This window comes from Thunnus thynnus, chromosome 13 (genome assembly GCF_963924715.1).
Source record: "Thunnus thynnus chromosome 13, fThuThy2.1, whole genome shotgun sequence".
Classification (NCBI taxonomy): domain Eukaryota; kingdom Metazoa; phylum Chordata; class Actinopteri; order Scombriformes; family Scombridae; genus Thunnus; species Thunnus thynnus.
In genome coordinates, this window is record NC_089529.1 from 8,998,453 (window position 1) to 9,022,841 (window position 24,389).

The following is a 24,389-nucleotide window of genomic DNA, read 5'->3' on the forward strand; positions in this document are numbered from 1 at the left end:
TGTTTGTCATTAAATTATTAACACAATCTGAAATATGTGTACTATGCGCCATTACATTACATGCACCAACCATGATATTGTGTGCCAAAGAGTCAAAAGCACCCCTGGGTGCTAGGCTGTTATATGGCTTATATTCATGGATATTTTTCTTTAAAAAAAATACACCACTAGAGGGTGCCACCACTTCATCATGTCACTGGAGTTAAAGCCAAAGAAGTAGCTATTTAATAACCTATGACAAAAAGTTAATAATTTGACTTAAAATCAACCAAAACCTGAATGAACTAAACAAAACTGCATGAAATAAATAATAATATTGGGACATTATTATACATGGCATGATATTACTGACATGTTATAAAGCTGGCCATGGCACTGTATGTTGTTAATTATCTTATTAAGTGAAGCATTAAACCTCTCATGAACAACTACTTGTCTTTTTCTCCTCTCAAATAATTACATTCTGCCTGTGGCAATTACACCTGGTCTTTATGCGTACTGTGTCTCATCATCACAGATATGACTGAAACAATTAGATTTGTTTTATTTGAAATAAATGCAGGTAGAGGAAAAACAAGCACAAAAGAAGAGTTTGCACACAAAGACCAGTATGAAGGCAGAGCTGAAAACTTGACATGGAAACTCAAAGAATAGAAGTAAAAGAACATTCAGATTGATTGTAGTGTGAAAACTCTCCCTCAGCATTACTCTGGGTATTTCATGAACATTTTCAATCAAATCAAGATTTTTCAATCAAAGAAAGAAAACAATTATACTGTACATACTGAGTTCTGTGTCTTAATGTTTTCAGCCACAAGAGGTCAGTATAACTACACTCAGGAGGTGCTGAAGTTGTGCCATTAAGACAGTTTAGTATTGGTAAAGAGGTTTATTTTTTCATATTTCTCTCATCCACTCAGACCCAAAGCTTGCACCTTGAAAGATAAGTCTTAATACCTCATACCTTGTGTTCAGGTAAGCAGAGTTGGATGACCAACTCTCTCATATATACTCATATATTCCCATAAGTATAGTGCCCACCAGCATTTTGATTAACCTGCAGTGTGCAAACTGCTCTTATACGTGGACATCAAAATGGGCTTTGGGGGTTCATGGTTGTCGCTTCTAAAGTACATTTGCAAAACATGTTTCGTAGTGAATAATCCCAATGAAATATTACAACTCATAGTCATGGAAACAGTCTTATCATAAGAGAACAATAAACTAATACTTTGACTTAGTTACAACACATGAAGTACAACAGAGAAGTTAAAGAATAAGCACTCGTGATGTTGCTATGTCATGTATGTCGGTTCATCGAAGAGTTTCTGACCTGATGAAATGTCCATGGTGTGGCCATGCTGCAGCTGGTTGACACAGAGCAGGCTGATGAGAAGAAATGTCATAGATGCCAGCATGGCTACTGGTGGCCCAGCTTGCCTTTAAGAAGGCCCTAATAAACCTAGAACCAAAAGACAGGTCAAACTATATCAATTATTAGGACATTACATGTAGTTGAAAAATGCGAGCTGACTTTGAGACATGCTGCAAGAATAAAGAATAACAATACACTGTGCTCCAAAGTTAGTCAGACAGCAACACATTTTGCTTTTCATTTTCAGGCTTCATGCTTCAAAGTTGGTGCAAGATTTTGCACTTTACATATCAGTATATCTGCCATTAAGCCCTTGTTGTAAATAAGTAAGGAAGAAAAAACAACAGTAAGGAAGAAAAACAACAGTATTACATTACACTGTTATTACAATATTACCAGCATAATAAAGTCCTAGAATGATTAACCATTTTGTGTTTTGAGGAGTTTTAGGGCCTACAATTCCTCTCACATATTAAAATCAAACAAACTCCTTGTCCACCAACTACCCTGCTGGCGAGCACTATGCACAGCTATACTCCTGTGTGAAATTCCACCAAAGAGAGGAAAGACAGACAGATGGACTTTCCTCTGAAACCCTCCCAGCATGTAGCCAAACTCTGAGTCTCTCGGTTTCAGTCTGACCGAATCCACACATAGCAAGGGGAATGCAGATTACTATGCTTTAGTGTTGCTTTTCCACCCATATCCCAACTCACTGGTGAGCCCCTACAGTTCATCTCAAATATGTTCTGCTCTCTATATGCTTTGTACAAAACTATGTGTGTGTGTGTACATTTTATCTTCAACTGCATCAAAATGTGTTGTGTTCATACATAATCCAAGTCAAACATCCATACAAACATGCTCACATTTACCTGCTGAAAATTCCAAAATCAACAATCCCCCCAAATAAATACACACCTTCACACATGTCAAAAAAAACACACACCCTTACTCTCAAGTGGGAATGGTGATGAGACACAGTGACAGTGCCAGGCGAGAGAAATGGGATGTCAGTTCTACTGATCAGCCATCTGTGGTACAAACAGCTTTGCAACCCATCCTAGCTGTCTGATGGACAGCCAGATTCCTGGGATGTCTTGGCATCCAGTGGCCACTGACTCTATGCGCCACTTTAATTGTTCTGAAAAATGAACACCAACAGCCAACATTGTAAATATGCCAAAAACTTGAGCAAAAAGTGAATAGACTGTGCAACCAATGAAGAGAAGGGTAGGCACCATTGTTGTTTTGGGAATTTAGATTAAGCTTCAAACTAATATATTGTTAGTTTAGTGTAAATTAAAAGCATGAGATGGCTCAAATCCTGAAATATTCTGGTCTACAGATAATCAAAATCTGTTGTAGATATGAAGGTCTAAAATATATTTATATAAAGGTATGTGAATCTTTATTTTTAGCCATGCTAGCAGCATGGCTCTAGGGACAGGCCAGTCTAGGTCAGTCAGCTGTTGCACCTCTTTGGTCCAGACTGAAATATTTCTACAACTATTTGACGGATAACCATGAAATTTGGTACACATATTCATGTCACCCTCATAATTAACAGTTTTTAACCTTAACGTTCTAGTGCCACTGTCTGGTCAAAATGTAATTGTAATGGCTCATGACCAAATGTTTGCAAAACTAATGACATTACTCATCAGCCTAAAGTGTGCTAAGCTTAAGCTGATGCCTAGTCTAAGCTGTGTTTAGTGCTAATTAGATAATGTTTGCGTGCTAATACACTACACTAAGAAGGTGAAGAGGGTAAACATTGCACCTGCTAAACACCAGCATGTTAGTAATGTCACTGTGAGCATGTAAGCATGCTGACATTAGCATTTAGCTCAAAGCACCATTATACATTCCCCCTGTAGACCTATTCTTATAAGACTTTATGTAGCATCATTTGGTTATATTATATGTGCTTCACTCTGGATCTGGTTTATATTTATTTGTGAAATATGTAAGCCGGTGCAGTTCTGGCATATCTGTGTGCTTGAAAAAACAATAAAAAACTTCAAAACAATCCTGTTGTCACTTTTGGTTAAAACACCATCTACCACAGATTTTACCTGTATTTGGTCGATCTAGTAAAGATACTGATGTTTTATAAGCTATGAAAGCCAGAACAAACAATACTCAACAGTAATATAATATTCAATATGAATAACATCCATAACTGAAATCTGTTACAGCTGTTACAAAAATCTTAGATATATTACATGGATATATTACTAACATAATGAGTGAGGAAAATTGCATTTTGTAGAGAGCTGAATATGAAATGTGGGTGGTAATAATAACACTGCACTGTTTGGTTTTATGAAACACTGTATCTTTGGGGGAATACAGAAAGTGGGTGTAGAGGGAAAAAACAATAAATACAGGATGTAATTGAATATGTAATATAATATGCACAATGTAATATGGCAATGGCAGGAAAAAAGTGTGCGTAATCATTTCCAGTGACAAAATGTTACTTTAGGACGTCTAAAATCTGACATGAAAAGACTAGAGATGGTTCTAGAAAACCAAGTCAGGGTTGCACTATGTAAATAGCAGCAGTAGTTTATCTTGCAATTTTGTGTACAGTATATGATCAAATGTTAAGTGAAATGGGAGGAGAGAAGAGGAGAGGAGAGGAAAGAAGAGGAGAGGAAATGAGGTGTAAGATGCAATATAATAATATAAGTTCAGTGAATGAAACTTTTCCATTGAGCTCTGTGTTGGTTCTGCTATCTCATTATTATAACCAAATTAACCTGTACCCCCCCCCCCCCCCCCTTGTTAGTACATATAGGCCCTTCCCTCATGACTGACCATGCATGCACTTACACCCAACATACATTAAGCTGCCCTTACTGAAAGAAATGACGACAAAGCATCTGTTACACTCATCTGCACATGCTCTGAACTAATGGGGAGAGTCTGCAGATCAAAGGAGACAGGACTGCTGATTTCCCCTTCCTTATTCTGTCCACTGGGGGAATAATCACAGCTTACCATCTAACATATTGTCAATAAGACGGAGCAGGAGCTCCCCCTATACAACAGCAGACGGATACTGTAGAGAGCACTGGAGCGTGAACAGAATCAGCTTTCAGTATCTCCCCTCCATCTTTTCTCCCATCTAAGTTCCATGTGCAATACTATATATTATACCAAGTATACCATGTCAAAAAGTGCAGGTGAAGATGCCATCATTTAACTGGAATATTTACCTTAGATGCAAATTAAGTGAAAGCAGACATACTGCATTTCAATGCACAATTAGCATTTGCAGGAATAAAAAAAACTTGCATTTCCCCACATATTAAAACTATTTTAGTCCATTTTTAAAGAGGATTAGGGCTTTAGGTATATAAATGTAATATTGTACTGGTTAGTTTTATTTATTGCTGTGTTTAAGGCTACACATAATTAAATCAGTGTGCATTTCTATGTGCATTGTAGACTCAGATGTAATGACTAATCAGCAGCTCTGTAGTACAACACCACTGGGGTGCTGAGTGAAAGCAGGGGGTACAACCAGGAAGTATGATTCACTGACTATTTTCTGCACAAGAACTGGAGTCTAAATCAGCACCACAGTGGGAGGTATGTGGAGGGAGAGGCTTGTGCTTTTGAGACAGACAGACTCCAATATTTGATGTAGACACAACACACAAACCACCTGCATATATTACTGTCAATCACGTAAAGTCATACATCACGTTTTAACATTATACAAGGCTTGCTGTCTCGCCACATAAGACTGAAGAGTTCTTATCAACACCTGGCACTTATCACTGACATATGGATGTGTCTTTTGGGGAAATGGATGGGGGGACAAATACAGGCTTTCATCACTGCCACTACAATGCATTAAGGGAGCTATCAGAGCAAGACAAAGGATATTAAAAGTATGAGAGGCAATGTCTGAAGCTCTGTCAGGGCTCATAGTAACAAGTCATAGTCGGCTGAGTAGGCATTGTGGAAGATAAAAACTAGACAGATGATCCCATGGACCAGCCACAAGGGGCAGTGACCTCTGCCCCAGAGGATAAAGGACGCTGATATGTCAGCATAAGACCTTAGAAAACTAAACGTACTGTTAGCTGCATTTGGATTCTCTATCTGAAAATAATGAAGAAAAAATATGTTTGGTGTAGCGTATTAATAGCAGTATCTAAAAACCATAGAAAAAAATATTTAAGTAATGGAACTGTGAAGAAAGGACAAAATATTGATGACCACCCAAATGACCACAGAGCATAAAGCAAAATGTATTTACAGATAAAAGACTTTGATCAGGAATTAATCCACTGACTCCGCTCAACCTGAAAAGTGATTTTCAGTCACTGTACTCATTCTTAGTAGAGCACTATATGTTGTTCACCATGCCTTCTCTCTGCTTACCAATAGGAAAACTTCATACCTTTATTCAGCCAGGCGAGTCAGTTAAGAGCAACTTCATATTTACAATTACAGTGGTTTCAGTCGGTAGTACAGCCAAACAAACTAAACCCACCAGATTAAGTGATCCTTTAAAATATGAGATTGGATTTGTTTGAATGTAATTCTAGCAACTGTTGCTTGTGCACATCCATAACTTAATCCCTTCAGAGTTTTCAAAACCACTGAAGGATTTTCAGAATAAGAAGCCAAAGAAATAGGATTAAAAACAAAGACCAAAGAGAGAGAATGCTACTGGCCTAGACTTTGTAGAAATGCAGACTATGAGGTATTTTACCAATTTTTAAAAAATTATTATGTGGTAGGTTTGTATAATACATTCTTTGCATATGGGTATTATATTAATTAAATATATGCATATTTCCCTCCATAACATTCAGATTAATCAGTAGATATAGCTAAATTAAGTGTAAAGTTATGATTTGGCTATTATTTAACCTTTAACACAAAGTACAGTAAAGAATTCTATGATGATTCTATTAATTTAGACCTAACCTTTAAGGTCTATATGGAAGGACAAAGGAGATAATACTCTGCCATTATTTCTTGTATGGCAAAGTGCAATCATCAGAATAAAAACAACATTCATGACCATTTGTGGTATAACTTTCAGCGCTACAGCACGTGGACAGCATCCGCTCCTGTCTAAATGAGTGGGCAGGGAAAGGACTTAATTCCCTCTCAATCCACCTATGCCAAAATCATGTGCACTCACAATAGTGATATTACCAAAAATGCAAACCAAGCCTAACTAATATCAATGAGCACAACTTCAAAACTTACCCCTCCAGGTTATTCCTCCAGTATTATTGTTCCATTTTCTCTGGTAAAGCCAAATCTCTGCAAGTGTCTGTCTATGAGGCATCCAAGTACCCAACAATGAAAGCAGAGAGAGAAAGAGAGAAGAAGATACAATGTGGACCTGTAAAAAGAGGAGAAAAAAATCAAAAGAAGGAGCCTATGCCGAAGAAAAAGCCTAAATAATCCATCTGTGATCCAAGAGACGCTATCAGATGGAGTGCATACAAATCACAAACCTACCTCTGCAGCAACCTAGGTCCAATATCCTCAGGGTCCTAAGGCTGCACTCAGACAATGTACTCTTACAGATTAAGCCTGACAGCTCACACACTCAAGGACATTAGAAAACAGTGAACTTCAGAAACAACATTATCATTTTCATTTTATTTTCTCAGATTATTAAATAAAAAGATTTTTTTCTCATTCTCCCTTTTGTCTTTTTTACACATTGGGAACAGCATGGACTTTACAATTAATATGTGACATGTTAAAGACTATCCTAAATGGAGAGTGTATTTGAGTATTTTGTGTGTCTGTATTAAATAAAGCATAACTACTGTCTATTTTTCATTATAAAATTGCAAATTGAGCAGTTATTACCCATGGTTTGACACTATTTGGAGTCCAGTGTTCATATATACAGTATATATACTGTCTATTTTTGATGGTTTTGCAAATGAAGCATCACAACTCAAGGTACCTGCAGCAATGGGTAGAGAATCACAGATTGTTTTGCTGCAATATGGGGCAACATCCCTGCATTGTGGTTCACAATCTGGAGAAATGCATCCCACAGGGTCTACATTTACCTGCAGCAAAACCAGCTTGCCACAGTCTCTTTAACTGAGTGGAATTGAAATGGTTTTCATCCATTTATTTTTGCTACCTACTTATTCCTATTCAGGTATATACAGTGTGGGTGCTGGAACCTAGCATGCATAGGCCAGAAGGCAGGAAAACACAATTCATCATAGAGATAGCAAAAACACATTTACACAAACAGAAATTTTGGATTTTTCAACTCATCTGACTTGCATGTCTGTGGAATATAAAATGTGAGAAAGGGGAGAGAACTCTACTTCTCTAGTGTCTTCCACTAGCCACTCCTCTGTGTATTTTCCATGATCATCAGTTCACCTGTGCCCACGTTCAATGAATTATTTATTAATTGATTTGGGTTTTTTTCCATTTCATTTATTGAAAACAATGTGCACAATGACTGATGAATCTTCTGCAGTGTAATGATGTGTGTAACAAAAGGAGAATTGATCTGCAACATTGCTCAGCAGCTATTTATTCAATTCAATCTACCCTATGCAGCACTGTGATGGGCTCAGTGGATTACACAAACCAGGAGAATACACATGTCCTTGTCTATGTACTGATTCCTCTTGTATTTAGTTTATGGAAAGGTTGATCTTTGTGCAGGTATATTTACCTCCAGAGGCAAATGTTTGTTTGTAACTGACAGTAATTCAGTGGACCTCAGAGCTGTGCAGTATACAGTACACCGTACACCAAAAGACACATTACAGAGGTTAACTGCATTAATAAATTCATACATTTAAAAGGTGAACACCTAATCTTAAGTATAATTCCACTATGGCAAAATGATGTGGAAATGTATAGAGCCTGATGCTGCAATAGAGGAGCATCAGGGCATGTGACTCAAAACAATTTTCTTTTCAACTGCACTCTTATCAACAGAGCTCTTATCGAGATCCTTCATCAAACTCTGCAGTGCGGTTTTGAATTAACCTTAAGTCAATATCATGGTGATCTATCATGCTGACAGAAGCAGACCTGAGAGTCTGACATTGGAAAGATAATCATCTCAAGAGTAAATGTAGTCTTCTCTTGCAAGAATGTTGCTTAACTGGTCTGTATGACCAAGTCACTTGTGGTTTGAACCTGGGGTGAGATACACAAATATGAACACTATGTGACATATGTTGTGACAAAACATTGTTTTGAATTTGGACTTTGGTTGTGATATAAATGACAGTTACTTCCCTTTCTATGTACTTCCCTTTCACCCAAATTTGTTTCCTCAGTGTTCAAAGTCCCTCTCCACTACAAATTGCTTTTTGCTTGTTACTTGGATGTTTAATCTTCACTGTGAGGGATGATGTATGTGCAGAGAGAAGGCTGTTCATCTGCTGAACGGAAGAAAGTTTGTCTGTGCTCACTTTAAATCTCAGTTCAATCTAAATACATACGAGCATCATTTGTAACATCACAACTCATTTCGCAGCCTATTGTGGCCAGATATGCAACTTGCACAAGTGTGAACAGGAAGCTTGAAACCTCCAGGGCCACATAAACTGAGAATAAACTTTAAAGTGAAGTAGGTGACGTCTTGTATCTGATAGTTAAAATATTTGCATATTCATATAGATTCTAGATTTTTCAATTAAGGAGAAGGAATATGTGTATTTTAAGAATTTTTGAAGGAGGAGGTAATTGAATTACTAGACACAATCTGTCATTCAAATCATATTTTAAATGTCTTAAAACCTGTATGGAGGGGATCTTTAAACATTGAAACATTAGGTTAATAAGCAATTTAGCAGAAACATTACCTTTTTATTTCATTGATCTTTTGATATGCATATTTTCATGAATGAATATATCCCCGGTTACTACAATAACCATATGCAATTTATGATATGTTACAGAATAAGACTTTATGCACGTGAATGATAGCTTTACATTTACATCAAACTCTGGATGAGGACAAACATTGTGTTATCAATATTATTCAGTGACTGTATTTTGACTGTATCTGTATTTCCCAAGTGTAACTGCGGAGCATTTTAGTTCAGTTTTGGTGAAACAACTTTGCACTTCTTCATCTACAAAATCAATCCTTCAGCATTTTACTTTCATCAACCATGACCTTCTCAGAACATAAACAGCATGATATATCAGAGGCAATGTAGTAGATATATGCAGAGATCACTTCCACATATTACTTACATATTTATACTGAGATCAAATTTTCATGGTTAACGCAGATCATGCATGGTTAATTTGATCAATTGTTCCCAGCTCATTAATATGTGTTGAAATGTGTCAGTGTTAAGTAATTCACCTATAGAATTAGAAATGTCTTTCATTTCTCACAATCAAGTTATTTCAGCAGCAACCGGGACATTTATACTGTACTAACCTCTGTGACAGTGTTGGCATTTGGCATTTTCCTGATGTGTCTTCTCTCTGTTAGAAAAAGAAAAGAGAAAGTAGTTTGGGGCTGAGGTCTGAGAGACCTGTCGACCCTTGGCCCTGGCCTCTCTTTGCTTTGTTGCATTATTGGTCTTAATATTTGTTTCTTTAGCTGTATGATGAACCTGTCACATAGACTAATGGCCAGCCCTGAGGTCTACCAAACCCCAAATATAATTTATTTATCCTGGACACTTTGTCCCCTAACCAATTAATCATTGCAACTTGACTACACATTGATGAGGGTAAAAGGTCCTTCAATAAGATGCTGTGTGAATCCTTCTCTCTCTCTTACATACACGTACAGAATTTCACTGTGATTTGCTCACATCAAAAATGACCAGTGGTTATATTACCATACATTTATATGGTAATATTTGAATCCCTCCCTTTTTCTTTTTCTCTGCTTTGACTGGGCTGACTGACACTTCAGCATTTACACAGGAAGCCAAACAAAGCTATTTTTATGGATGGACCATTATACAAGAGCTGCATGGGGAATCTGTAAGAATGCAATCCAGGTGTCATTGCCTCTTGGTAATCTCTCTCGTCTTCAGGAATTCATTTTCTCAGCATCTTCACTTGAAAATGACATTCTGACACCATTTACATGGAAATCACTTTGCCTCTTCGTCTGTAATAGTGCCCTATGTGCAGACAGGACCTCTCAGAGGGTTAGACTATTAATGGACATAAACAAGAAAGGCAAAAAGAGAAAGAAAGACAGAAAGACAGACAGACAGACAGACAGACAGAAAGAAAGAAAGAAAGAAAGAAAGAAAGAAAGAAAGAAAGAAAGAAAGAAAGAAAATGAGGAGGGCAGTTACTAAAACAGGAAGGTTTCAGCATTAAAGCCAAGGTCAGAGCCTTGGGTATTAAGGGATGAAGAAGGGATGAAGAAGGGATGGAGACTGACGGAAAGCATAATGTGGGAAATTCCTATTTCTCCACTTAAACATGGGTATCCTCTCTCTCTCTCACTCTCTCTCACACATGCACACACACACACAAACACACACACACACACAAGAGAGATAAAGAGATGTAAAGACTTTCCTTGAAAGAGGAAGAGAAATCAAAAAGCAAAGCACACAGCTGAGTAGGTGCTGAGAGGAATGCATATAAGTTTCGGGATTTTGTAAGGTTGAAACGAGAAATATTTGAATACAAGAATGTGTTCTCTATTGGAAAAACACGAGATCACCATAGATTCATTTTATCTTGAGTAATAACTTATTGTTAGTGGTAATCATTTCTCTGCTGTGCTCGTTATAAAGATTTGAAAAGGATTGTTAACTTCCACAGAGACCCGTGGTTGACACACACACACATACAGTGCACAGACAACAACCTATACCACAGCAGGGATTACCTTGTCAAATTTTGAATCAATGTGTTTGGTATGATAATAAATGTGAAAGTAGTTTCCCCATATGAAAACCATACATCACAATGATCTAATTCTCACCAAATGAGATATAAGAACATATGAGATCCCTTGTATATTTTTTTTCTTGATAAAATAGAGATATGTGTGCTGGCATAATGCTGTTTGTAAAAATGTCTGTTTAAAATATTGAATTTATGTGAAAACTGGAGGAGAATGTTAGGAATAGTTAATTTGACCACATTAATACTGCCTCCATATGGCATTATTGTAGCACTACTTGATAAAGAGCTCCCACAACCGCACCAACTGTACTGTAATGGATGATGGATAATGCCTGCTATGACATTTTCCACCTCCTTTTCTTTTAAAAGTACAAATATGGATTTAGCATAAATTCACGCACCCTGCAAAGCTGAGCTACATGGCATTGAACGCAAGCAAAATTTAAATTCAGTCTATAAGGCAACAAGTAGGCCTATGTTAAGGGAATCCTTTGTATTACAACGTCAAAATAATTACTGTAATTTTACATTAATCTTAACATTAAAAGTGCTGAAATACTATTATACATTTCTTGATTTTGCAAATGAAAAGCACAGGTGTTACTAATAATGTTAACAATGACAGTGTACCAGCATGCCCTATAGGACCCTGAAACTGAAGCAGCTAAATGGAATTCAACCATGATTCATTTTTAACATTTACACCTGTGCTTTTCCAACTGTGACATGTTAAAGTGTCTCCTCTGAACCAACTTACATCAAGACAATTCCAGATCATTTAATTGAGTCGGTCAGAGCAAGTTTGAAATCAAGTATTTTTAGTCGTTTGGGGCAAGTCCAAGTCAAGTCTTCATAAATAAATTGAAAATGAAGATACAAGTCTTTCAAGTGTCTTAATGTTGACCATTAAAATTAAACAGCTTTTGAACATTTTCATTTTAAAGACAGATAAAATTAACTAAGCTCTATTTATTTACAATTGTAATTAGGCTAGTTAGCCTAAGGGCCACTTTCCCAATAGCCTATTTAATGCATGCTAGCTGTAATATTGCCTCTCAAAATATGAAGACATTTATGAATGATGGAGCCAACAGAAAGTTTTTCATTGTTTGCTTACTTCTGGCTGCTGTTCTGCCACACTGGTGGGAATTCTGTGCAAAACGTGCTAGGTTAAGGACTTCTCGTCTTTTGGGTCTGCAAAGTGACCCCTACTTGTATTTCAAATGTTTTTCGAGCGCCAGTAACGCATGTAAGGCGTGCCACGCGTAGTTGTTGATAGGTGGGAAATCAGGACGTCATTACGTACAGCGGGACGTTTCGGTGAAGATAAACAAAAAGGAAGGAAGCCTTCGGCCATACAGTCGCGGCAAAATTGGTTCAAAATTTTTAGCTTGCGAGCTACAGTTAGCAACTACATGTGTCCTTTTGTTGCTTAGAAAGATAGTATTACGCGTTCACAATCATGGACGACGCAATAACATTTCGTATGAGTGCATTTTCCGAGCAAGGAGGGAGGAAATACATGGAGGATGTTGTCGAGATAAGAATCGAGTACGAGCCGACGCCGTCGCAAGCCGAAGATTATCCAAAGTCGCAGAGACATGGAGGACAGGAAAAAGCGGAGAGTGAACCTGGTAAACAGACTGAAAATGAGACACATGGGCATAACGTTGCTGCTGAGTCTGCCCCAGTTTCTGCAATGTGGGTAGAGAGTCTATCAAACGAGGACAGTGGCAACAACAGTGCACCGGCATCAGACAGAGAAGTCGCAGAGCATGTAGTCGACACTCGGAAGTCTGTGGCGTTTTTCGCAGTTTTCGATGGTCACGGGGGTCGGGAAGCAGCACACTTCGCCAGAGAGAATCTATGGGATTTGTTGAAAAGGCAGCGGGGCTTTTGGTCGAAGGATCACAGTGAAGTGTGTGCTGCTCTTCGTAAAGGGTTCATCGCTTGTCACCATGCAATGTGGAAAGAGCTACGTAAGTCATCAAAGTTAACCTTACTTGCAGCCCCCGCCTCATATGTATAACTGTTTGTATATATTGCTGCATAATTCTCGCTGTCACGCTCTCTGCAGCGTTGTAAAGTGTGTCATGTGAGGCAGTATCCCACTCAGCTGGTAGGATGATGCTCATCCCATCACAAATAAACAGACTGAGCCGTCATCTGACTACTGCACAGCTTTTAACGTTGACATGACACCCACAGTATAACTCTGAATGTGTGCGTCATAACAGTTGATGTTAGTGGATTGAGGCTTAGAAATAAAAATGCAAACATAATGACAAAATAAATCATTAAAGGGTTATTCTGTGTCAAATCAGACAGAATCCAGAAAAGTGGTTGCTGCACCGTCTCAGATTTTGTTCAGAGTTTGTCTATATAATGTCTGGGTCCCAAAACTAAGGCCTGTAAGATATTTTTGTACAATTCTAATGTTTTTTTTAAAATATTTTTTCTTGATATATTTTATTTTTTTTACACTCTCTAAAACACATCATCTGGGAAGCCATATTTGGACATGAATAACAATAATAATGATTCCTATCCTCACCAAACTTTGTAGGATGGAAGACAAACGTGTTCTCAGTATGACTGAACCATTAAAAGTTTGTCCTGCATGCCTATTCATTTTCTATAAGGACCTAGATTTGGTTAAGAGTGCAAAATTCCTAAATAAGAGTGATCTTGCAGGCATTATACACCCATTTATTTTGCATCCATATGGTGTCAATCATTATTTTTTCTTCAAATACAATCTTTTATTAAATTTGTGCCAATATTTGAGGTCTCTACAACTCATGGACATGAAGATGTTATGAATAAAACAAGGTGTGGTAGCATTTTTCGGTCATTTTCATACATCCAAAAATGTTATGTGGGGTAGTTAGTAGAAACATGAAAATGTATGTAGAAATAGCTTAATGTATGGTCATTTAGTGTACAAAGTGCAAATGTCCTTCCATGTTCCCTTCATAGTTCCCACACATAGTTATAATTAGCATTGCTTTAACTCTAGGTGGAAAAACATTTCCATAATGAAGAAGCAGTGTCTTCACTTATCATCTGTATGTGTGTTCCAGCCTCTGAAATATTGATTAGAGAAAGAAATACATGTTTTCTGTAGGCTCATTTTACTATAGGTCATTAATGCTTAAAGCTTTCTAACATGCACACTGTAAAATTATATGTATAAACACAACCAACCTTTTATGTGGACACACATTTAGGCTAGATACTCCCACTGTAGCTTGAGAGGGCCATGTAGGATACCACTTATTGCTCCTTATACCAGAGATTTTATCAAAATATTTCACTTATTTTAAATATCCAGGACCTTACTGGAGATACAATTCCCATCTCAAATGCCCTCTATTCCAATGAACATACTGAAAACATGTTTATCCTTTATTTCTTACAATTCCTATGACACAGGATTCAATAATCATGGAGATACTGAGGCAAAAAAATATAATCCTGAAATAGATGTTTTTCTGCCAGAGGTAAAATATCTCTCAAATCTGTGTCTATTTTTGTATGAAGGAAAAATGGATGGACATTGGCTCTTTGTACCCTTAATAACCATACACAAGCAATTTCCATCTATATTTTATGTTCCGACTACCTGCCCCAAATACCATTTTGGTCCTATGAAAATGACCAACATGCTACCATGCCTTGTTTTATTCATAATATATTCATGTCCATTGCTGGTAGAGACCTCAAATATTGGCAAGAGATTGTATTTGCAGAAAAGAATAATGATTGATATCATATTGGTGCAAAAATGTTGGTTTGTAGTACCCTCAATATCACTCTCGTTTAGGAATATTTGCATTTTTTTCCAAATCTACAGCCTTATAAAAATAAAATGGCATGCAGTATGGGCTTTTAATAGTTTTCGCATACAGGACACATTTGTCTTCCATTGTACAAAGTTTGGTGAGATTAAGAACAATACCTCTCAAGATATTAATGCCCAAACATGGCTTCCCAGATAAGGTGTTTTTGAGACTATAAAAATGAAATAATACCAAGGGCTGAAAAAATATGAAAGCATAGGATTTGAACAGAAATACATTCATGATATAGACAAAGTTTGAACAAAATCTGAGACAGTTCTGCTACAACTTTATCTGATTTGACACGGAATAAACCTTCAATTAATTGATTTGTAGTCTTAGTCTGTGTACAACAAGGTAATCCTGTCAGATCCTGCCAATCATACTGAGGTTTAAATCAGGTTCAACGTGTTTAGTGGTGATCTTACCTTTTGTTTACATTCTGCATCGCGGGTTGTGCCTTTGACAGTGTATGGTGGTGGCCAATCAGTTTCAACATAATTCTCATAGAAAGCATGTGTATTTAATTAATCTATCTGTTAATTCCACAAAAATAATAATGTCCTGTATGTGTAGTGTATAATGTCAAAGAAGCCGTGAATCAGGATTTGGTCCCATAAAGGAGGTTAAGAATAGCAGGACTTATTGTGAAAGGCCTGACTTTGGAAAGTCTAACAAACTGAACCAGAATGAAACTGTTTCATATAGTCAACTCAGTGCTACATGAATTGAGACATGAAGCTTGGATCACATCAATCCAACTTTTTTCTCTCCCAATACAAAATCTTATACCTCAGCTCAAGGTATCTGTTGAAACTCAATCCAACACAAGTGCTCTCCTATATCCCAATTGTAAAATCTGTTCATCTCAATGACTGGAACTCACTGGGATCATTTTTATGTAAGGTGACATGAGGCCAAGGATTGCTGCTTCTCTGAAAAAGTTCTGTGATTTCATGAATGTGATCTCAGAAACACTGAATGTAGTTATGACATTGATGAAGACACACATTTGGCTGATACCCAACCTACTTAACAAGGTCAGTATCAGTCCAGACACCGATCTAGTGGATCTGATTGTGCACCTCTAATCAATTCACTATGACAAAAACAAAGAGGTAAAGAAAAAATCAGGACATTCACAACCACAGAACAGCACGTAGTAAACATGTGATATGAAGAATTAAATATTTAAGTCAAGACGGACAAAACCACAAAGCCAAAGAGAACCTTTGGCAGCATGTTGCAGGTCACTAGGGAACACTTATTCTTAGTAGTATAGATGTACAGTATTAAGAGGATTGCTGGGGAGGAGTTGGTTGAAAATACTTTCAGTCTGATTGGTAGAGTTTAAATCTTATTAAAGGTACTCTTTTGAGTTTCTGGCCTCTAGGAGTAGGTCCCCGCTTTATTTGTCTCGTACTGCACCAACAAGATCAGGGAAGAAGACAACAGCAAGCTAGTAAACATGGAAGTAAACAGTGCAGAATTAAAATAATTAAATGTTTTATTAGGAAGGAAAAACATTCAACACTTTTGTCAGACCTCAAGGATACACACAATGTATTTTGATGAGTAACGCTCAGTGTAAACAAAACTTTTGTTTGTTTACAAGAAAACAGTAACTTTTAATCCTGAGGTGAAGTCTAAAAACCAGCCTGAGCACAATGAGGCTACTCTGCGGGAATATATGTTTCTATGGTAACATGATTCAGACCTATTTAACCCTGCTTTATTAAACAAAATATCTCACAAATAAGCCTGATTCAGTCAAGTAAGCCTGGCTTATATGGCCACCATGCTTTATGAAATAATAGTATAAAATAATACCCATATAGTTTGAAGGGGTGTTTTTTTTTTTCATCAAATGAGAGACATTGTTTTCATTTGGCTAGTTTTTCTGCAGTATAAAAAAGATTGCTGTAAGAAACCTCGGTATAATTCAGTAGGATTAGAGAATACAGAACCAAACTATTCCCTGTGGTTGCTTTTAAGGCCACAGGCTGTACAGCTGCTGCCAAAATTACGTTAAGCAGGTTCAAAGGTGCACATTTGCCTCTGACTGACATGCAGGCTGAACTAATGTTGATTTGTTTGTTTACATGTGTGTGATAACATATCTTGTGGTAGTCTTAAAAATTAGGAAAGGCTTCCTAAGCTGGGTAGACAATATTAAGACCTTTGTGACGGATGCAAAGGCTTCTTAACTGTCTTCTTTCTGCTATTTATAATCTTCTTATGCCTCCATCGGTGTGTTGTGTAAATCAGACACAAGTCCAGTGAGGTATTTCTACCTCCAGTGTACATTCTTCACTCGGTGTTGCCAGTGATGCTCTTGATAAAAGTGCTACTTTTGTCTTAAACCATATTGTTTGTTACTAAAATCTAAAGTCCCCTACTCAAGTTGCTTTTAGTAGCCTATATGTTGCAGTTTGAGTATTCTAAAGTGGTAAATAGACTAGTTAAACAACATTTTGTTGTGTTATTGTAATTACTGATACTACCAGCAGGGTTCCGCTTGAAAACTTAGAGCATCTTTGACCAGTGAGTAACATTAACAACTGTGAATCATTTTAATTTATTTTCTTTATCTTACAGCGGAGTGGCCAAAGACTATTACTGGCCTGCCCAGCACATCAGGCACTACAGCCAGCGTAATTGTGATCCGTGGAGTTCACATGTATGTCGCCCATGTAGGAGATTCAGCAGTAGTAGTTGGAGTGAAAGAAAATGACTCTGATATCACGCTCCAGGCACTTGAAATCACACAAGACCATAAACCTGAACTTCCTAAAGAAAAAGAAAGGATTGAACGACTTGGTGGCAGGTGAGTTGCACTTACACTACAAGTGCCAAAATGAAGCTTGATGTTTCTGAAAAGCAAGTGTGATTATATAACTAAAATAATCTATGTTGGTATATACAGTACCAGTCAAACGTTTGGATACACTTTCCCATTCCCTTGAATGAGAAAGCTTGTTCAAACCTTTGACTGGTACTGTATATTGGGGGATAACATTTGCGTGGCAAAGCGTTTTTTCACAGTTATCCTCTTAACACTACACTATCACTATGTAGTGCACTCCTGTGAAGTATGTGCAGGTGGATTTTACTCAGCAGACACAATTACTTTGAGGAAAGCTGTGAACAGCTAAAGGAAGAAGACTAACTAACCCACAGTCACCTCTCTCAGAGAATATAGTCACATTTAGGCTGTCTAAGCAGAGAGATGAATCAAGACTATGGAATCAAAACAATGAGATAATACAAGACAATATGCAGGAATATTCTAATTATAAATATAAGACATAAATCTATGAATTCTGTGATTCATCACTGTTGTTTTTGTAAACAAAGAGACATGTTGTTGCTGTATTTTCTGTCTGGATCAAAAGCTTGCCTTTGTATCGAAGTTTATTGCTGTGTTATTCTTGTAACTGTAGTGTAATGAAGAAATCCGGCGTGAACCGTGTTGTGTGGAAGAGGCCCAGACTGACTCATAATGGCCCTGTGAGGAGGAGTACAGTCATTGACCAGATCCCCTTCCTGGCTGTGGCTCGATCTCTCGGTAAAGATAGCACCCTTTTTCTGGAGATTATGTGTCCATAAGATTCTGCTTCATGTTGATAATGTATATTCTCTGTTTAATTGTTCCTCCAAAAGTGATATTATTTTCTTATCTGTTGAAAGGTGATCTCTGGAGCTACGATTTCTACAGTGGGGAGTTTGTGGTTTCTCCGGAGCCTGATACCACTGTGATGACCCTTGACCCCAAACGGCATCGCTACATTATCCTGGGCAGTGATGGACTGTGGAATATGATGCCACCCAAGAATGCTGTCAATATGTGTTATAGCCATGATAAAATGGTGGTGTGTAACTGTACAACTAATACATAGTAACTTTTCATAGTAGTTTTAGAGCAGCGTTACACAATCAGTGTGACTTTGGATTTACAATGGTTTCAATTTTTATGAGAAAATGATTATTTTGCCTTGATTTTTATGCTTGTTTGAGCCCAGAATAAATTTTATTATTGTAAACATAATTTTATTTCTCCCTCCACTGTTGATTTTTTTTTGCTTCCTAGGGACCAAAGGGAATGTCTTGCGCCCGCCGGCTGGGATGCACAGCCCTACTGTTTTGGAAAGAACGCATGCTTCGAGCAGACAACACAACAGTGATTGTCCTGGCACTGCAAGAGCATGGAACACCTATTCCTATGCATCGAGATGAGATTGTTGTTGATATGGCTACAGGAATTGACCATGTTCCCTACCCAGGAACTACCTATAACACATGTGAGGTTCCAAAGGTCAGTGCCATTTCTTTGCTTCATCCTGATTTTTTTTTTAACTTTTCATTAGGATGAACCATAGAAACCATAAAGCACAATAACATATATTTTCCAAATGCAGAGCTGGTCACTGCTGGAGAAAGTACCTCATGACCACTCTGGCAATGGAATAATATACTGAATATATTTTTTGTTTGTTTGTTGTTTCCTATTCACTGTACTGTCCTTTATATATTCAAGTCCAGTTTTTTTTAATTTTGTCATTTGCTTTCAACTTCCACCAGTTAGAATATGAAGGTTCATAGACACCAATAGGTGCTGACATAAGGTCATACCAGCGGTTTCCATCAGTGCCCCAGTGGTTCACCATATCACTCTTTGTTTTCGGGGCCAACAGGCGGAGCATGAGGATGGCATGTTTTATGAAGAAGATGAGATATATGGAGAAGAACATGAGGGATGGCCATGCCTGGAGTGGTAGTGAGGTGACTGCTCATAAAAATGTATCAAAGTGTCAGCAACTGAACTAATTGAATAGCCAGGTTCCTCTCGCTGAACCTGTTGGCAAAACATCTGCTATTTGGATATAAACATATCAAAATTCCCTTACAGCTGGTTAGTCTTCTCTGCTTGTGAACAATGGTTAGCTACAGTGATATTGATGTTATGCTGCTGTAGATCCCGTACGTCTTCAAATGTGTTGCCCAACATTTACCAGTTACTCATTAAAGTGACATAACCAATTCAAAAATACAATCTTTGTTAATTTAAGACATTATCATCACGTTATAAGTAAAAGGCTAAATGCAAGATCATATCATGTGTGCCGGTAGAGGGGTACAGTGAAATTCCTGGCTTATTTTTTTTTAAAAATGGCCAGACCATATCTACTAATGCCCAACAGAAAGCTACGTTATGTAGCTAAAATAAGAAATTATGTCACAGGTTTCCTACCAAAAGTTTGTGCCATTTCTGTAGCATAAATCTCCAGTGCTGAGTCGTTTTCTTCCCATCTGGTCCTTTTGGTAACACACCCTTTACAATGTCTTGTATTCAGTCATAGTATGTACCAAGTAAGAAGACAGAGGCTCTGTTCATGATTGGTTTTCATAAAGGACTGTGGTGTTGAATGAACAAATGGCACAAACACTATTTTTGCGTACTTATTTACTGATTTATTAAGCAAATATGAATTCTGCCCCCTCATCAAACTTTGATGAAAGCCAGTAGCAGAAGACTTGATACGCACTTTCCATAAACCTTTTAGGAGGATTTTCTTTGAAAGAAGAACATGACTGTTTGATCTTTCTTATTTTCTCTCTTTAATACCTTTGAACAGACCATTAATTAAAAAAAAGTGAATGATGCTAGACAGAGAGCATTGAGACTCCTACCTTCCGAATTATTGAAGTGAAGGTCATATATTTGTATTTACATCCTATCTATTATGCACATTATGTGCTGTGTGTATGCAGCACACCTAAAACTCAATGTATAATCATTTAAACACATTTTAATCCAGTTATTGTTTATGTCCATGATTTTAGTGTTCGTCCATTTGTAACAGCTTTCATCTGTGTGTCCCATTGTTAATCTTAGATCAATGAATGGCAAGTTGTGTCTCAAATATTTTCTATTTTCTTGATGAAATTAACAGACTAATTTTTAATTAATTACAGTTTACAAATAAGCATTTATTATTTTTTATTAGTAAGTAAATATAATAAGGAAAGAGTAATTTTTAATCTATTTTTTTATTTGCTTAATTTCTTTATTTCAGCGGAGTGATGCAGAGAATGCTCCCTACCCATTTAAAGACAGTTCCACCGCTCTGGAGCAGGCATTTGGGCTGTATGAAGCAGCCTTCTGTGCCACCGCACAGCTCTTACCTGATGTTGACTGTGTGAGGGCCACACAGCCCCCCTCAGATGGTTCGGTGAATGTTTTCGAAAAGCAAGACTCAACAACCCAAATGGACCCTGCTACTTCTGCTCCTCCGTTAAAAAGGTCTCGCCGCTCTCCACACATTGCTCCCAAACTTCAAGCTCCTCACCGTCGGTTTGGCAGGTCCCCCAACAAAAGTTCTCCCCACAAGACGCCTCATAGCAAAGTACAAAGTGAACAGTCCCATCAAACTCATGCTCAAAAGAGAGAAAGAAGCTCCTCTGAGGAAGTCCTACCACAGCAACACAACGCTGCCTTGTGTGTGTGCTGAATCCTGTCTCATAGAAACAATGTTTTTGCCCTGAGACATGTCCCTGTTGTGCCACAGGCCTATTCTTAGATGTATACTTTTATACAAAGTCTTTGTTTTTGTAAATATGTGAGAAATTTGAGATTGTATATGTGTTTCTGTTTTGACCTTTTCTTCTTGCTCTTCTTCCTGCCCCCTCTTAAAATTTTAGTGTTTGTGGAAATTTTAGATTTGTTCAATCAATCAATCTATTTTCATACTTAAACGTATGTACAGTATATCCAAAAGACGTATTTTGAAGGACAAAAATCTGAGATGACATCAATTCACCAGTTAATGTAGAATTGTGACACGTGAAATCTTCCAGTTTAGATTTTTATAAATGAATAACTGTTATAAATTGTTTTGTCTTGTTGGATCTTTTTAACATGCCTGCCTTTCCTTGATTGGGGTAAATACATCAGACCTGTTGTTTATGATTTTTCCTCTCAGATGAGTTGTGCTACAAAGCCATTGCAAAGGGTTTCTCTGTCAGACTGTATTTCTAAAATAATAGGGAAAAAGGTGGCTTTGGTGGGTCATATTCATCTCATGTTGTGGATTCTGAGTTTCAAGCTCTGAGGATATACAATAGAGGCCCTTTGTAGTAGTAAACAGCTGAAAATCATGGAAAACTTCAAACACGCAATGGTCTGAGGTAGGAGCGTCATGTTAATTATGCGGGTATTGATTTTAAGTCTCTTTTTTTTTTTTTTTTTTTTAATTTTGTGTCTTTTCTGGTGGCCAATTGTGTACTGTCATGATCATAATTGCTACTCAACTAATCTAAAATATTTGATACACATCTGAGGATGTGTTAAAGGGTCAAGTTACTCAAACCAGAGAAAAAAAAACATTCTCCCACTTACCATAGTGGCATCTATCCATATACATAGATATGTGTGATTTGAGTGAACTGACCCTTCAGTGGTACTAGCTGGGCACTCATATTGATCCATTCCAAGCATCTCCCATTTATTATCAGGTCAATTAAATTACTGTTATTTTAATTCAAACTATCTCATGTATTTCAGTGGTAGAAGCAGAAGTACAGGTTGTTGGCTATATTGAATGCCGGTGTAAAAGCCAAGATTAAATACCTGTGCCTGACTGGATTAAGTTCATTTAAAGTGTTCACTAGGCACTAACACAATTCTAATATGTCTTCCTCTTTCTTCTCATATGTGGTATCTTTGTTTATGGTTTGCATTCATAACTTATATGGTAAATAAATGTATGGTACTAATGTCAAATAAATGCCAGATTCATGGTAGATAGTAAATTACAAGGTAATCAAAGTTTTAACTTGTGTTGGTGTGGCAGCTCAGTTACTGTTTTAGCTGATTTTGTTGCCTTCTTTTTACATAAGACTGTCATGGTTGCCTTAGCACAAATGAGTCAGGAGTGCTTTTCACATGTTTTTCATATTTGGGACTTCTCTAAGATGCATCAACCTCAACCATTAATCATGCACCTTCAGTTTTACACCAATGTCATATTACTGTTGACACTGCTGTGTATTTAACCCTGCTCCATGTGGTTAATGTTTCCCTGTTATATTACAGAGCAGTTTGTTGATTTTGTACAGTACATTAATATGCAATAGAAGTTTGTACAGTACATTAATATTATGCAAAGTAATTGGGTTTTTCAGGAGTCTGGCATGCTCAGATCTACTCTGTATGTTGTGAAGTGTCCAGAGGTAATGGATGTTATTGGGCATGTGGTGTGTTTTGATGATTACAATACTTGGGTCTGGTTTCATATCCACTGCAGCCAGTTCTCAGGACTAACTGTATAAGTTACATGCTTTGAAAATGACTGGATATACAGTGTCTGTGTGTTGTAATAAAGTTTTCATTTTCCAATTGGTGCTGACATGTCTGTTGTGGTGTCTGTGTTTATACAACGATATCTAGCCCACTGTGGAACTGGTTTCATGATTAATGACATAATATGTTTCTGTTTAATAAATTAACTTGTAAATCAACTTTAGAATGTGTTTGTATTGCCTTTACCTACTGTGTTGTTTGAAACTTTTACTCACAGTTGTGAGGGGTGCACTGGCAATTGCATCATGTTCCAGTAGATGGCAGTAATGTAAATGGGTTAAATTGTGTCTTTACAGTAACCATCTTCTGCAATATTAAAATTGTTTTGTTTTTTTGTTTTTGTTTAAGGAGGCATTGCGTTAAATACATTCCCATTGCAGTCACAAAAATCTTTGTTTTTTTAACAAACAAGACAGTGAACCCTGAGTGGCTGTTTCCAAGGTCAAGAGTAAGCTGTCAAACTCATCTTTTAAGCCAATATGGGAGAGAAGCCCTAAATGTTATCCGTATAATGGACAGTTATATAATCTACAAGCAAACTCCATCCGCTGCTGTGAAAGTGGACCTTGAGTTGAGACTGTTTTGAAAATGTTTGGCATTTATTTTATTTCCATTACCTTAAGAAGATTTAATACAGCCAAAGATTAACAAGGTGCTGGCTGGTGAAAAGCATAAATCAGTTTAAATCTGACTGCACATTTAAATGATTCCTATTAATGGGTCATAAGACTATTCAAATATAATCACTCAAGTAGGAGAAATTGTTTGACATTTGTATTTGATTGACAGTGACAGTTATGGCAACATTAACTGATCCATGTTAATTTTCCTTCCTACACGTGAGCATTCCAATATTTGTGATACGCTGTTTCAAAATATGTCATTGGATATTATACTGTAGTTTGAAAAAAATGCGCCCAGTGCTAATGAG

General features: G+C 37.2%; 2 protein-coding genes across 2 annotated transcripts in view; one reads left to right on the forward strand and one right to left on the reverse strand.

Moving 5' to 3' along the window:
* The window catches only part of LOC137195363 (roundabout homolog 1-like), a 108,471-nt gene extending 96,011 nt beyond the window's left edge, over positions 1-12,460 (reverse strand). The window contains exons 1-4 of the mRNA XM_067607639.1: positions 12,372-12,460; positions 9,810-9,856; positions 6,620-6,758; positions 1,334-1,462 (exon numbers count right to left, since the gene is read on the reverse strand). Of these exons, the coding sequence (XP_067463740.1) occupies positions 1,334-1,418 (85 nt within the window). The 5' untranslated portion in view covers positions 1,419-1,462; positions 6,620-6,758; positions 9,810-9,856; positions 12,372-12,460. The remainder of the gene's footprint in view (positions 1-1,333; positions 1,463-6,619; positions 6,759-9,809; positions 9,857-12,371) is intronic.
* A 115-nt stretch (positions 12,461-12,575) lies between these two features.
* LOC137195362 (protein phosphatase 1D-like) lies at positions 12,576-23,504 on the forward strand. The gene is made up of 7 exons (XM_067607638.1): positions 12,576-13,233; positions 17,695-17,923; positions 18,540-18,664; positions 18,787-18,968; positions 19,187-19,411; positions 19,791-19,878; positions 21,174-23,504. The coding sequence occupies exons 1-6, from the start codon at positions 12,717-12,719 to the stop codon at positions 19,872-19,874; spliced, it is 1,362 nt and encodes a 453-aa protein (XP_067463739.1). The 5' UTR covers positions 12,576-12,716; the 3' UTR covers positions 19,875-19,878; positions 21,174-23,504.
* Positions 23,505-24,389: the final 885 nt, after the last annotated feature.